General features: G+C 45.2%; 2 protein-coding genes across 2 annotated transcripts in view; one reads left to right on the plus strand and one right to left on the minus strand.

The window, feature by feature from the left end:
* The window catches only part of LOC106567584 (calpain-5), a 62,676-nt gene that overhangs the window by 40,271 nt on the left and 7,414 nt on the right, over positions 1–14,991 (plus strand). The window contains exons 4-12 of the mRNA XM_014137084.3: positions 5,531–5,739; positions 6,379–6,571; positions 8,721–8,914; positions 11,697–11,774; positions 12,087–12,282; positions 12,484–12,606; positions 13,020–13,216; positions 13,705–13,826; positions 14,688–14,824. Coding sequence (XP_013992559.1) covers positions 5,531–5,739; positions 6,379–6,571; positions 8,721–8,914; positions 11,697–11,774; positions 12,087–12,282; positions 12,484–12,606; positions 13,020–13,216; positions 13,705–13,826; positions 14,688–14,824 — 1,449 coding nt within the window. The remainder of the gene's footprint in view (positions 1–5,530; positions 5,740–6,378; positions 6,572–8,720; positions 8,915–11,696; positions 11,775–12,086; positions 12,283–12,483; positions 12,607–13,019; positions 13,217–13,704; positions 13,827–14,687; positions 14,825–14,991) is intronic.
* LOC106567585 (olfactory marker protein) lies at positions 2,273–4,285 on the minus strand. The gene has a single exon (XM_014137085.3). The coding sequence runs from the start codon at positions 3,654–3,656 to the stop codon at positions 3,165–3,167; it is 492 nt and encodes a 163-aa protein (XP_013992560.1). The 5' UTR covers positions 3,657–4,285; the 3' UTR covers positions 2,273–3,164.

Consider the following 14,991-nt stretch of genomic DNA (forward strand, 5'->3'; position numbering starts at 1 on the left):
CCCCGGACCCCCCTAGAGTGAACCCATTGACCCCCACCCCCCATATGCAACATAAAGTTACGCCCTTGCCTGCATAATACTTGGTTTTAAGCATACATTTGCTGTCATGTTCTTAGCCTGTTAAACCCTGCAATATCCCTCAAAACACAGGGATGACGATTCGCACAAGATAAGCATTATTAGAGGAGCTGGCAGTTTGGGATAATATGGGAAAAAATAAGAAACCTGCTCACTGCTCTTGCAAGTATCACTGCTCTTCATTAAGCTTTGCGTATCGGCCTCGAGGCATGGGATAATAACCTTACTGCCCAGTAAAATATTACTGACATGGCAGATTCGGACGGGACTAAAATGACGGATGTGGTCATTTGTGCTCATGCACATAATTACATTACCTGAGCTCCCTCAGTAAAACTAATCCGTCCAAATAGGACTTAAGCTTTGTTATAAGACATTATAAAGGCTTGTACATGCTTATTACAACTTAGAAAGCATTATACCTGCATGCTTTAAGTAAAGTGTTACAACTCAGTAATTAGCTTTTTGTTTTTTATTTAAAATGTACTGTACATAAAGCCGTGTTAACAGATTTGGAAAGCTTGCGCTATTTCAGCAGTTTTGTTTTCAGGACCACAACTACTTCTATCACCAGAGTGAGGATGAGGAATTCATGATTTACATAGAAATATTTTACATAGAAATACAACCCAATCAACTTTGACCTACTGAAGATAAAGGCATGTTGTCCAACAGTACAACAATATGAACTTGGTGCGTGCGTGACCATGCATTTCCATGATGGAAGCAGTGCAGTGATGGTTTAGTGACACCAGGCATGGGGCAGCGGTACATACAACAACCAAGAGGTAGGTCCCCCATGAAGCTGGTATGTGCAAAGGACTAATTAGCATTTGTGTGTGTGTGTGTGTGTGTGTGTGTGTGTGTGTGTGTGTGTGTGTGTGTGTGTGACCAGCAACTGTAAGTATGAGAGGGAAGAAGTGTGATTGTGAGCTGATGTTATTGAATAAGGAAGAAAAGGACAATGGAGACGCCATCAGATTAATAATTACACTCTTAGACTGCAGGCCATTCTCTTAATTGAGACTCAGGAGACTGTCAGTGTACTCTGCTGCTATGCCTTTTCCATTACTGACAAAAGGAATGGCGTTGAAAATAATTTGGGAGAAAAGCGGTCAACCGCAAAGAGAGATAATCAATCTAGTTCTAAATATGTGTATGTGACCAATACAATTTGATTTGATTTGAGAGACAGTCAATCTAACAGGTGGCTGGTTGTGATTTCAGGCGTTGATTTATGCCTCTGTGGTGAATGAGTGGGTGACTAGGTGTGTGTGGGAGTGGGGGATGTGCACACGCTTGTGTCGCCCACCTCTCCTTCTGTTTTCTTTTTTTCCTTCTGTCTCTCTCCTACACACCAACATATTCTCTCTTTCCTTTCCCCCTCCATCTCTCCCTCTCCACTCCTCAGCTCTGTCTTTGTGGTGGCCTCGGTCCATATTCATAAAGCCTTCAAGAGCTTTGATCTAGGATCAGGTCCCCCCCTCGTCCATGTATCTTATTCATAATGATCTAAAAGGCTAAACTGATTGTAGATCAGCACTTCTGTTCTGACATGTTTATGAATACGGGGTGACCTTTGGTAGGGAGGGAGTTTAAGTGCCGGTTGCTGTGGCGATATAATCCCCCTCCCTGTCGTTTGTCATTCGGGCCGGGGCCAGACGAAGATGGATGAGGTAATAGGAAGCCAGTCTGTGTCGTGTTCATTAGGGCGAACCATAGCAAAAAACATCACAGGAAAATTTAAAACAAGTGTTTCTTCTTGGACGAGTCCAGGCTGTTTTCGGTCTGTTTTCTTCCATTTCCTGTCTAATAAATAAGACCCCGCTGTCCGCTGTGGTATTATGTTTCTGCTGGCGCACTACAGTGTCCCTCCCAGCTGCTATCCACCTCAGGTGGGTGGAGAATGGCTTCACACACGCACTCAGACCCCCTCAAAGTCATCCGCGATGAGCCTGCTCGTTTGTCAGACGCCAGTAGAAAAAATGAGATCCGTAAGTACACACACACGCAGACAGACAGGCAGGCAGGCAGGCAGACACCCAACACATAAACATGTGCATGTGTGCGTACACACACACACACACACACACACACACACACACACACACACACACACACACACACTGAAATTGAAAAACATCAGAGCTGACGTTGTATTGCTAGTCTGTTAGAAATGCCACAGAGAGAATCATTTTGTCTTTTGTTACGATTTATTCAAATGCACATCAATTACACACAAGTAGTCATTCTCTAATTAGTTGCTTTAGTCACGTTATGGTATCAAACAAACCTTACAAGTAATGAATAATCACATCTCTAGACTCGACTGACTGTAGCTACAGTACGGCTCTGAACGCTCTACAAAGATTTAAAGGAAACATGGTTGAAGACTCGGGTTTAAAAGTCCACTCACAAGGGAAGCACTTACTGCATCTTTAATAGTAATTTCAACATCAGAAATGCTCCAGTCTTTTGATACACTAGACTAGTATTACCTGAATCCTACAGAAAGTCTACATACAGTAGAAAAGGGCATATTGCAATCCAAAAAGGTTTTGTGTTTTGTTTGAGGCCGGTTGTTCTATTCTAAAATGGAAGACAGGAAGAAGAAGAAGAAGAGATGGAAGAGAGTGTTAAAAAGGAAGTGATGGAGTCAAGGGAGTGGAGGTGTTGAGGTGTTATCCTTCCTCTACCCCAGAGGAAGTGTGTGGTTGTGGTCCCTCCGGACGGTCGATTTGTCTGTCCTTTCCCCTGTGGTACCGCATTCTAACAACTACTGCAGGCCACATTAAATCGCCCAGATTTGGATCACAGGTCGCCATTTTGAGACCTGTGCTCTAACCCTAACTTTACTTCTAACTCTAAGAAGAAGTAGCATATGTAGAAAATTACTGTGAAATTCTAAATGAAAAACAAAGTTGTTCTCCAAAAAGCAATGGTGGAAAAACATGACGAAAGACAACAAAAAGAGAAATGGCAAACGTACTTGTTCATAAGGCCAGAGGATAGTCAAATTAATGAAAACATAACCAAAATGTCCGCCTAGTACCTTGCCCTCCGTCTGCCATTTCCTCCTACAGTCTTCACTTCTGGTCCACCTGGAAGCTGATGGAGCATTCAACAGCGTCCGGACCAACGCCCTCCTCAAATGCCAGCAGGAAGTACATTGTCTTCCTCACCTTCGCCATCTCGGCGATCCGCTCACCAAACTCCTGGGCGTCTGCCTCATATTGGTGCACAGGTGTGTCGTCGCCGTCGCTCTCAGCTCGCCAGAACACCCCCGCCGGCTCCAGCAGCTGGCGGTTCATCAGGTGGGTGAGGTCGGGCGTCCAGAGCTGTGAGGTGGCAGTCACGGTGAGGCGGCCTGAGCGTGCCAACCGCACGCCCCAGTGGGCAAAACGCAATGCCTGCTGGGAGAAGTCCAGGCGGTAGATGGCCTCATGTGATCGGAGGAGGCGCTCGCCGTCCTGCCTCTTCCCGCCACGCTGCTGCAACGACTGGGCCCGCTGACGCATCACCTCGGTCAGATGGGCGTCGGGCCTGAAGGGCAGCTCCAGAGTGGCTTGTGTGGCCATGTTGGTTTAGGTTCAAGAGTGTGATGGGTCGATAGGGGGAAACGGGAAACGCTTTGACTGGCTGAGTCCACAGGAATCCTCACTCTCTCTTGATCACGTTCTCTCTCTCTTTTCTTTCTCTTTTCTTTCTCTGTAACCGGGTCAGGTAGGCACACACAGGTCCAGATGCAGCTCTTCTTTGGACTGTGGCCTTTTCCTCTATCTTTTTCTACCTCTTTCTTTATTGAGTACGGTATGTGTGTGTGGAAGACACTCGTGCACACCCACAGCATCCTGAGATGAGGGGCGGGCCTTGCCGTCTTGTCGTTCTTGGTTGGCAAGATGAGCTCTAGGCAACCTGAGCTAATGACATCTGCAGTGGCGACGCGGGGATTGCTCTTGGAGGAACAGGGGACAGCTGTGTGTTTGTCACAAATTTGTTTTGTCTCACGTTTGTACCGTCGTTGTGCTCGGCTAGCGTAGGCTTGCCTCTCTCACGTACTTTACTTAACTAAGTGTGACCGAAATCTGAGATTTTTTTTTGTCAGTCTGCCAAGTAACCAGTGCAGGCTGGTGTCACTGGAATGGAACGGTATCAAACACATGGAATGTGTTTAATGTGTTTGATAACTATTCCGTTAATTCCATTACAGCCATTACAATAATCCCGTCCTCTGATTTCTCCCACCACCAGCTCCCACTGCTCAACTTTAACTTCAGATAGAAATAGAGAATAGGAAATCGTTGCAGCTTTATTCAATCTGATGGAAAAACATATATGTTCTACCTGATATATTTCTATCTGCAATGTTCAGAACATTAGGCAGGGGGTGGATGGGGTTGCTGCTGTTTCTGGCCAGAGTCCAGTCCATCCTTTGCAGAGAGAGTAAAGTTATTATAGAGCTTTATTATATTCTGGATGAAACCCGAGATAGATACCCCCCCCCCCCCCCCCTCGTTCTCACCCCCCTCTCTTTCTCTCTATGTCACTGGCTTCCTAAGGGCTCTCACATGACTTTGGGTTTCTATGGTGCAGTATTGTTTTTTTTATCCTCTCCTCTTAAAGGAGCTGCTACACACACACACAAACACACACACACACACACACAGAACAGCCCCTTGATCTGCAGAACAAAGGTTCCATCAGAACCACCCTGCCAGAACCGACCCCCCGACCGGGGCTCTTAGTCCACCACTCCCCAGCATGTATCTCCAAGGGCAGTGGAGGAACAGTGGTTCATTTCAATCAAGTTTATCCCTCTGCGCTCCGCAGTACACTTTCATTATGTTGTGTCTCATTACTACACTTCCTGTTTAGCCCTGATGGCTGATGGGTATTTCGGGTGGGTGGGCGAGGGGGCTAAGTGTGGTCTTGTTTGCCCCCCAGCCCGCCCACTGCCCATCGCAGTCCGAGGGGGAGCCCCCGGGAAGGGGATGACTGGCTGGTACTTCATTGCAGCTCTAGTCATTCCTCGTCCCTCTGTCCTGTTCCACGTATTCTTCCCCCTAGCCAGAGCCCATACTAGCCAGAGCCCAGGTGATACATTACATTTGTTCCCTTAATCCTCCGGAACGCAGCGGGCTAGCCGGGGGTGACAAGTTGGCGACAAGAGGCATGTCCAGCGGGGGCTCACTCGCAAGAGGGTGTGGTATTTGCGAGTTCGGCCGACATGCGGCTTGTTCGTTCAGCTTGCATAACTCTGACTCTCTTTTTCCTCCCCCTCCTCCCTCTTCACGTCCTGCCTACCCACACCCGCTCCCTCTTTCACCCCCACACCCCCTCCGCCCTTTTCCCAACCTTTCCCTCACTCTTTCCCCCTTTCATCTCCATCCACCCCCTCCTTCTCCGACCTCCTCCACTCCCTCTGCTCCACCCCCTCCCCCCCTCCCTTCAGGTCATCCCAGACTGGAAGGAGCAGGAGTGGGACACGGAGACACCCGAGTCGTACGCCGGGATCTTCCACTTCCGCTTCTGGCGCTTCGGAGAGTGGGTGGATGTGGTGATCGACGACCGGCTGCCCACGGTGGACAACCAGCTGGTCTACTGCCACTCGGATGACAGCAACGAGTTCTGGAGCGCACTGGTGGAGAAGGCCTATGCCAAGTTAGTCAATCAATCAATCAATCAATCTGTCAATGGCTTTATTGTCCAAATTGGGAAATGTGTAGTACAGTCTGGTTGGAAAATGTTTTAAACGGTCAATCCATCCATCAAGCAATCAATCAATTTGTTGTCCCAATTGGACAATGTGTAATACAGTCATGGTAAAAAACAACATTAAAATGTAATGAACACCTAGGGGCAGGGATAAAGAGATGCAGTACTGCAATATCATCTAGGATAGGATCAAATGCTACTGTATGTTTTACTCTCCCAATATTTGAGGAATGCAGGAAAAATCTTTAGAACGAGGATGCACTCACTCACTCAGGTAAATAAATATTTCCAATTGGTAATGCTTTACTTAACGCCTGTAGGTATAATGCTTTATAACATGTTATAAGCATGTATAAGCCTTTAATGTCTTAGAATTAGGCTTATGATTGTTTGTCACTATTTTAACTGATTCAAGATACTGTATCTACTAGCTACTGTCTTTATGATTTGAGATGTGTAGTCACATAAGCGGTTGTTGTCATTCAGTTGTCAACTGTGCACTGTAGACAGCATAGATGGAGATATTTGACTTCAGATTAACTCATTAATTCATTCCTCCTCTCCCTCCTCGACCTGTCCCTGCAGAGTGTACGGCTGCTACGAGGCCCTGGACGGCGGGAACACGGCGGATGCCCTGGTGGACTTCACAGGGGGCGTGTCGGAGCCCATGGACCTGCTGGAGGGCCAGATGGCCACTGACGAGGTGGCCCGCAACCAGCTGTTTGAGAGGGTGCTGAAGGTCCACAACCGGGACGGCCTCATCAGCTGCTCCATCCGGGTGAGTCACTCAGGGGGAAGCTCTGTACTAGGCAGCCATTTTGGATCAGGGGTAGCCAGGGGGTCAGTTAGGAGATCTAGGTCGTGTTCAATACAAAACATGAGAAAAAAATGCTTGGAAAACAGGGAGGTACTGCCTGTACTTCTTGTTTTCCGTTGCAAAATATTTTTTTCCGCCTTGTGCTATTTGGAACACCAAAGAATTGCAACATAAATCGCAAATTGCAGCGTTTTGGCATTCACCGTGATAATGTGTCTATTTCGAAAGTTGCGGTTAGTTGGCTCATGCAAAGTCTACATTTGCGAGAGGAAAATGTAATCCTTTGTGATTATCCATCTATCTATCAATCTAATCACACAAGGCTTTCTCTCTGCTGATGAGACTTGAATTTGTATGAGTGCATATACACTTTCAGAATGCAAATACCGTCCTCTTCTCTATCCATCCATCTACCCGTCATCCTCAATCTGCTTGTTGTTTATCCGTCCATCCGTCAGTCCGTCTATTCATCTGTTCATCAATACGCAACATCTGCTGTTGGGAGCTCCATTTGTACGAGTTCCACTCGCCCCCGGGCAGCCACTGTCTGCATCCCATATGGCACCCTACTCCCTACAAAGTGCACTACTTTTGACCAGAACCCTATGGGCCCTTGTTGAAAGTAGTACACTGTAAAGGTAATAAGTTGCACATTTGGAACGCAGGCAGTGAGTCCCCCCTTTTGATTGTCTGCGGTTCTGCGCTCATCCACTACTGCACTAGAACTCATTTACAGTCCAACATTGTGTGATTCCGAATCAAGTACACTAGCTCAACTGGCAGCGATAGGCGTTTTATATTCATGAGTTTTCATTAGGCTCCATTACGGAACAATAACAACAGAATGGACACGGGCACGAAAAAAAATAATGGCTAAACAAACACGTCAGCTAGACGAACAGCCCTGACTGCACCGAAAACCGTAGTCGTTAATTCCTCGGACATGACCCATGACTTGGTGGTTGTTGTTTGGTTATGGTTGTAACGTCCTGGCAACATTCTAAAAATGCTTGACTACTCACAGGCTTTCTGTTGTGAGGAGGTCTGATTTAGGAATTCAACAAAGGCATCTTAAAAGCCACACTCGTGCATCTCTCCCCAGACTCCAAGCCTAATTGCTTTTTGTCTTCTCCCCCCCCCCCCCCCCTTCGCTGTTTTTTGTAAGCATGGTTTGAAAAATGATGTGTGTGGTAGCAAATGCTCAAAGCACGTCTACCACAGAGTCTATGGGCCTCGGCAGAAGAGGGTAGTGATCTATTTAAAAAAATATGTTCAGGCCGAATTCTAAACATTCTTGCCACCTCTCTTGATTATTGACCTGCCGTACATTCCCCGTTTATCTAATCATACATCATTTTTATCATTAAGAAGTTGAGAGCCTGTGAGGTCTATGAGAAGGGTTTGTGCATGCAGGAACAGTCATGTAGGATCCCCTGGGTCATATTTAGTAGGCACCAAATGGAAGAAAATGGACTGAAACGGGGAGGGACTAAATGATCTTATCCGACGTGGATGTCGATTAAGGCAGCCCCCCGCACCTCTCTGATTCAGAGGGGTTGAGTTAAACGTGGAAGACACATTTCAGTTGAATGCATTCATTTGTACAATTGACTAGGTACTCCCCTTTCCCAATAAAAAACACTTGTTTTTGTTTTCCATTGCAAAACATTTTGTTACGTTGTGCACTAATGAATACGACCCTGGTTTCCCTCATTACCTTCCTGTCTTTTTTATCCTTTTTTCCCCTTCTGTCTCCTTAGTAGTTGCTCCCTTGCTGTCGTTGCATCACACTTTGTTTGTGAAACGGGCTCATTACATCTGGGCCTTGTGCTCAATGATACTTTGTTGATCAAGTAGCAAGGGACAGCACCAGCCGTCTAGGCTGCAAGCTCAATTCAAACAAACCAATCCTCAGTTGAACTTGACTGGGCCTTGTTCAATAGGCATCAAACAAACAAAATGTCTGAATGCACATTTTCATTATGTCGCATGCCGTAATGAACACAACCCTTGTCACAACTCAAGCACTTTGAGCTACATTCTGTGTATGACATGTGCTGCACAAATAAATATTTCTAAATTAATTAACTGATTATTAATTGTCTCATAGGCTACCACAGTGGAGGACATGGAGGCACGGCTAGACTGTGGCCTGGTCAAGGGCCACGCATACGCAGTGACGGACGTGAAGAAGGTGCGTCTGGGCCAGGGCCTGCTGGCATTCTTCAAGTCAGAGAAGCTCAATATGATCCGCATGAGGAACCCCTGGGGAGAGAAGGAGTGGAGCGGGCCCTGGAGCGACAGGTAAATACACAACACTGCCTCCTCAGGCATGGAAGTGGTACTACACAACCATAGTATTAGAATTAGAGCAGAATGTGTATCCCAATTCATTCTTATTCTAATTCGATGTACACAACACTGCATAATGAAAGCTTCTCCTATTCAGAGTGCCTTTACTGCCTCGAAACGACTAGACCGTGTAGGAGTAATGAGGTAGAGAGAGAGGTGTTCTCCATCTTCTGAAATGGGGAATGTTGTGTGTGTGTGTGTGTGTGTGTGTGTGTGTGTGTGTGTGTGTGTGTGTGTGTGTGTGTGTGTGTGTGTGGGGGGGGGGTGATAAATGGCATAAATTAACTGTTGAACATGTGAATGTGTGTGTTTTTAAATTTTTAAATTTTAAGAAAAACAACAAATGGATGGAAAAATAAGGGTAGGCTCTAAATGTTTTACATTTCAGTAATAATGCAGTAGAAGGAGATACAAAAAGTAAAGCCATTACAATGTCATTCCGAGATCTGCAGGGGTGCTGTTAGTACAGTGACTATTATATTGTGGAGTGAATTCCATTAACGCAACTGTTTGGAACTGAGTTAATCAGACGTGTACGAGTCGTATTGTTATACATAAACTTGGTTGAATGGTAAAAAAATGTAAAGAATAATAATACAGTTATTATTTATGAAGGCACACGTGCACATGTTCACACGTTTAAGTCACCTTAAAGTAAAAAAAAATATAGAATCCAAAAATATCTAACATAATAAATAAAATAAATCACACGTTCAACAGTTAATTTATGGCATTTATCATGTAATAGGATGGGGAGAAGACTAAGAGCTTCTCTCTTCCTCCTTCTGTTGTGTCCTATTGTTTATCGCTAGGTTGTGTGACACAGCAGAGATTGTAGGGCTCGCTCGTGAAGGCAGCTGAATTATTGAGTAGGTAAAGGAGAGAGATGTTAGTTCTTAAAGGGGAAGTGACTGAGTGGTGTTATTAAAGGAGTCATCTCCTTTCATTCATATAGTCATAAGAATCCATGTATAATATATCTGGGGTTTGATCACAATTTAATTTTATTGTTTAACCTCCCTGGGCAAGGTGGGACGCTGAATCGAGTGGCGCCATATTCAAATACCTCATAAATGCTATAACTTCAATTTCTCAAACATATGACTATTTTACACCATTTTAAAGACAAGACTCTCATTAATCTAACCACACTGTCCGATTTCAAAAAGGCTTTACAGCGAAAGCAAAACATTAGATTATGTCAGGAGAGTACCCTGCCAAAAATAATCACACAGCCATTTTCAAAGCATGCATATATGTCACAAAAACCAAAACCACAGCTAAATGCGGCACTAACCTTTGATGATCTTCATCAGATGACACTCCTAGGAAATTATGTTATACAATACATGCATGTTTTGTTCAATCAAGTTCATATTTATATCAAAAACCAGCTTTTTACATTAGCATGTGATGTTCAGAACTAGCATACCCACCGCAAACTTCCGGTGAATTTACTTAATTACTCACGATTAACGTTCACAAAATACATAACAATTATTTTAAGAATTATAGATACAGAACTCCTTTATGCAATCGCAGTGTCAGATTTTAAAATAGCTTTTCGGCGAAAGCACATTTTGCAATATTCTGAGTAGATAGCCCGGCCATCACGGCTATCTAATTTGACACCCACCAAGTTTGGCCCTCACCAAACTCAGATTTACTATAAGAAAAATTTGATTACCGTTGCTGTTCTTCGTCAGAATGCACTCCCAGGACTTCTACTTCAACAACAAATGTTGTTTTGGTTCGAAATAATCCATAGTTATATTGAAATAGCTCCGTTTTGTTCGTGCGTTGAGGTCCCTATCCGAAGGGTGACGCGCATTTCGTGACCAATAAATTCAAAATATTCCATTACTGTATTTCGAAGCATGTCAAACGCTGTTTAAAATCAATTTTTATGCGATTTTTCTCGTAAAATAGCGATAATATTCCAACCGGGCGACGTTATATTCATTCACAGACTGAAAGAAAAACATTGAGTCTTCTCGTGGACGCGCACTGCAGTGTCAGTATTCTCAGCCTGACCACTCACAAAAACTCCTGCTGTTTTTTGCCCAGAGACTGCAGAGACGTCATTCCACTTTCTGGCGCCTTCTGAGAGCCAATGGAAGCCTTAGAAAATGTCACGTTACAGCAGAGATGCTGTATTTTTGATAGAGATGCCCTAGAAGTAGAACAAATTGTCAGACAGGGCACTTCCTGTATGGAATCTTCTCAGGTTTTGGCCTGCCATATGAGTTCTGTTATACAGACACCATTCAAACAGTTTTAGAAACTTTAGTGTTTTCTATCCAAATCTACTAATTATATGCATATTCTCGTTTCTGGGCAAGAGTAGTAACCACATTAAATCGGGTACGTTTTTTATCCGGCCGTGCAAATACTGCCCCCTAGCCCCAACAGGTTTTAATGTGGAAGTTTGTCACAGAGTCCCACAGAAGTTGTGGAACTGGCAGAAATTTCATAGAAACAGAAGAGAGGTTTATTTTCATATGCACGTAGGCACACACACAATTGCTATGTATTGCCGATACCTACAATTCCTACTTTCTGGGGTCTTCCTGTTTTAATCTATGACTGCTCCTGAGAAAATTGCTGTCCATTGTCATGTGGTGCTGAACTTCGGAATCTCCAATCCAAAGGGTTTTTCAGTGGTGTGTTTGCTCTGTAATTTCCTTTGTATCATACTGTCGAACATGAGGTAATTTCATGTCTGTGCCCCCAGCTCAGAGGAGTGGAAGAAGGTGAGCAAGAGTGAGAGAGAGAAGCTGGGCGTCACCGTGCAGGATGACGGAGAATTCTGGTGAGAGGGACCACAATATATACACACACACACACACACACACACACACACACACACACACACACACACACACACACACACACACACACACACACACACACACACACACACACACCATTAAAACATTAGGGGCCATTTACCCACACACAGATTAAGCCTAGGCCTGGACTAAAAAGCATGCTCCGGACTATGCTTAATCTGTATCCGGGAAACCGGCCCTAGTTAATTCATCTGTATTTTATTAACTGATTGAGTGGCAGTTTCCTAAATATACCCTCCCTCCCTCTTGCCCTCCCTTCCTCTCCACCCTAGGATGACGTTTGATGACTTCTGCCAGTACTTCACTGACCTGATCCTGTGCCGCCTCATCAACACCTCTTATCTGAGCATCCACAAAACATGGGAGGAGGAAGTGATGAGGGGCTCCTGGGTCCCCCGCCAAGACCCTCTGAGGAACCGCTCTGGAGGATGCATCAACCACAAGGCCACCTTCCTCCAGAACCCACAGGTGGGGTGCATCAGGGTGGAGGATGTGTGGAAGTGGGGAGAGTGTAGGAGAGTGTAGGTGGATGGTGGGAGGCTGGGTAGGAGTGTGTTTGTACTGTGTAAGTTTGTATGTGTTTTTCTGTTGGTGTCTCTGCATGTACTGCATATTCTGTATTTGATTTGAGGAGATTGTTCTAATTAGTGTGTTTATGTCTCTCTGCAGTATGTGTTTGATGTGAATAAGGTAGAGGACGAGGTGTTGATCGCCCTGCAGCAGAAGGAGAGGAGAGCCACCACCAAAGAGGGCAAAGGAGATAACCTGGCCATAGGCTTCGACATTCACCGGGTATGCGCACACACAGACACACACACACAGAGATGAAGACACATATGTGTATGAAGACACATACACAGATGTTAGCATACACACACACACACACACACACACAAACCCACCCAGATGGACACACTCAGATGGATACACAGGAAGATGAACACACTCTGTCGCTCCACATACATTTTTCCTTTTGCCTCTTAACTCTTTACTTGATGGTATTGCCGTCTCTTTACTTCCTTGCTACTCATAACATAGAAGATAAGACAAGTATCCTGGTTAAGTCCTCGCATGTGCCATCTTTCCACCTCTTATATCTGTCTCCCTGCTTCTGCCTCTATCCTTGCTCTGCCTGATGCCATATCTACCTTGAAAGTCTCCCTTTAAAATGTGACCCTGACGTCATGTCCCCTCCCGTCCTCTAGGTGGAGCTGAACAGAAAGTACCGCATGCACACGGCCCAGCAGAAGGTGGCGGGCTCCATCTACATCAACTCGCGCTGCGTCTTCCTCAGGAAGGAGCTCAAGGAGGGTCGCTACGTCATCATCCCCACGACTTTTGACCCCGGGCAGCAGGGCGACTTTCTGTTGCGGGTCTTCACCGACGTGCCTTCAGACTGCAAGTAAACCAGCCGGCCGACATGCAGACCCACCCCCACCCCCCTTGCGGTTTAACATCCTTACCTTTACAAAGGGATAGTTCACTGGGGTCATAGAATTGAATAGAACAGTATTGTTTTGTAGTTCTATGATAGGGATTTCCTAATTTGAATCAGTTAAAATTGATCAAATAACAAACCTAATTTTATAGAAACCCATCAAATTCAACTGGTGTGTATGTTAAAGGGATATTTCATTTTGGTATTTTACAACACTTGGGGTTAAAGTATTTTTTGCATTTTACTACTTACTTCAAAAAAGTGAACGATCCCTTTAACATGCACAACAGTTGAATTGTATGGGTTTCTATAAAAGGCTTTTAGCTTTTTGATAAAGTTGAACTGATTCTCTAAGTGGACCCAGAACCCTTTTCACGTAATTTGTCATCCACTGCCATTACTCTCACCAAAATGAATAACACCCATATTCACTTTCTTTCCCCACCCAACAGAGAGTTGAACCTAGATGAGCCCCCACAGACGTGTTGGACGGGCATGTGTGGTTACCCCCAGCTGGTCACCCAGGTCCACGTTCTGAGTGCTGAGGGACTCCAGGGCCAGGACTCTAATGGAGGTAAGCTAGTAAGGCTGCAGTAGGAAATAGTAGGCCTACAGTAAAGTAAGCTACAGTACGCACCCATGTCGAAGGGAGGCTTTGGGAGCTGACTTGCATAGACCATTTTCACACGACCTATACTAGGATGGCCTGGTTATATCTCCACCATTGTTACTGGACCATGCTGGAAAGGATGGGGGATATTTGGAGGGGAAAGGTTATGGTCGACACAATAAACTCTTCTGCCGATGGGTAACTTGAGTTTAAGTGTGTACTGCACATTTTGTGCGAGTGTGTATGTGTTTTTCCGTGCCCCAGCATGTGTTGCAAGGTGAACTCTTCTGGTCATACACAGAGCTGCACTGTCTCATTCCCAACAAGAAGAGGCACCCGTTCAAAACACAAGGAGGTACATCAGCATCCCCTAGTGGCTAGCGGCTTAGCTACAACTAGACATATTGCACAGTAATAGTCCAATAGGCTTTGGCTCAGCTCAGAAACAGCCCCTAGCCCCTAAACCCCTTCAAACTCAACTCTGGACCTCAAAGCCAGTTCCACTACATTTTTACATTGTTCCCCTCTAATCAAGGAATGATTTAGACACCAGGTGTGTTCAATTAATTATCAGGTAGAACAGAAAACCAGCAGGCTCTGGACTTTGTAGGGCAAGAGTTGAATACCCATGTCCTAACCCTTAACCCCTAGCTTCATGTAGATCGAAGAGGATTGGATAGATATAAGCAAAATGGCTTCATTTAGACCAACTGTTGGTTTTGGCCTGCATAGTTGAGTACACATGAACACACACACGTTTACACTTCCCATGCCGATACAGAGATTGACAGCTGTCCCTCATCCTTCCTTCCATCTCCCTCCCAGCCTCGGACCCGTACGTCATCATCACCTGTGAGGGGGAGAGGGTGCGCTCCCCGGTGCACAAGGACACGCGGAGCCCCAACTTCGATGTCAAAGGCCTGTTCTACCGCAAGAAGCCCAAGGAAGGCATCCACATTGAGGTGAGCACAGACGGAGAGGAGGAAATCCTTTTTTTTTGTGTTCATACAGTATGTATCCCTCTATCTCTTGAATATGTTTTATTCTAACTTTTTGAAAATCACTTTTCCTATGCTTCCTCTCTCCCCCCTCTCTCCCTCTTTTTCTCTTTCCTCTCTGCTCTCCTTGG

The sequence above is a fragment of the Salmo salar genome, chromosome 13 (assembly GCF_965601325.2).
Source record: "Salmo salar chromosome 13, fSalSal1, whole genome shotgun sequence".
NCBI classification, from domain to species: Eukaryota; Metazoa; Chordata; class Actinopteri; order Salmoniformes; family Salmonidae; genus Salmo; species Salmo salar.

Coding starts and splice junctions, on each gene's coding strand:
- LOC106567585 (XM_014137085.3), bottom strand. CDS start 3,656: ATGGCCACACAAGCCACTCTGGAGCTGCCCTTCAGGCCCGACGCCCAT.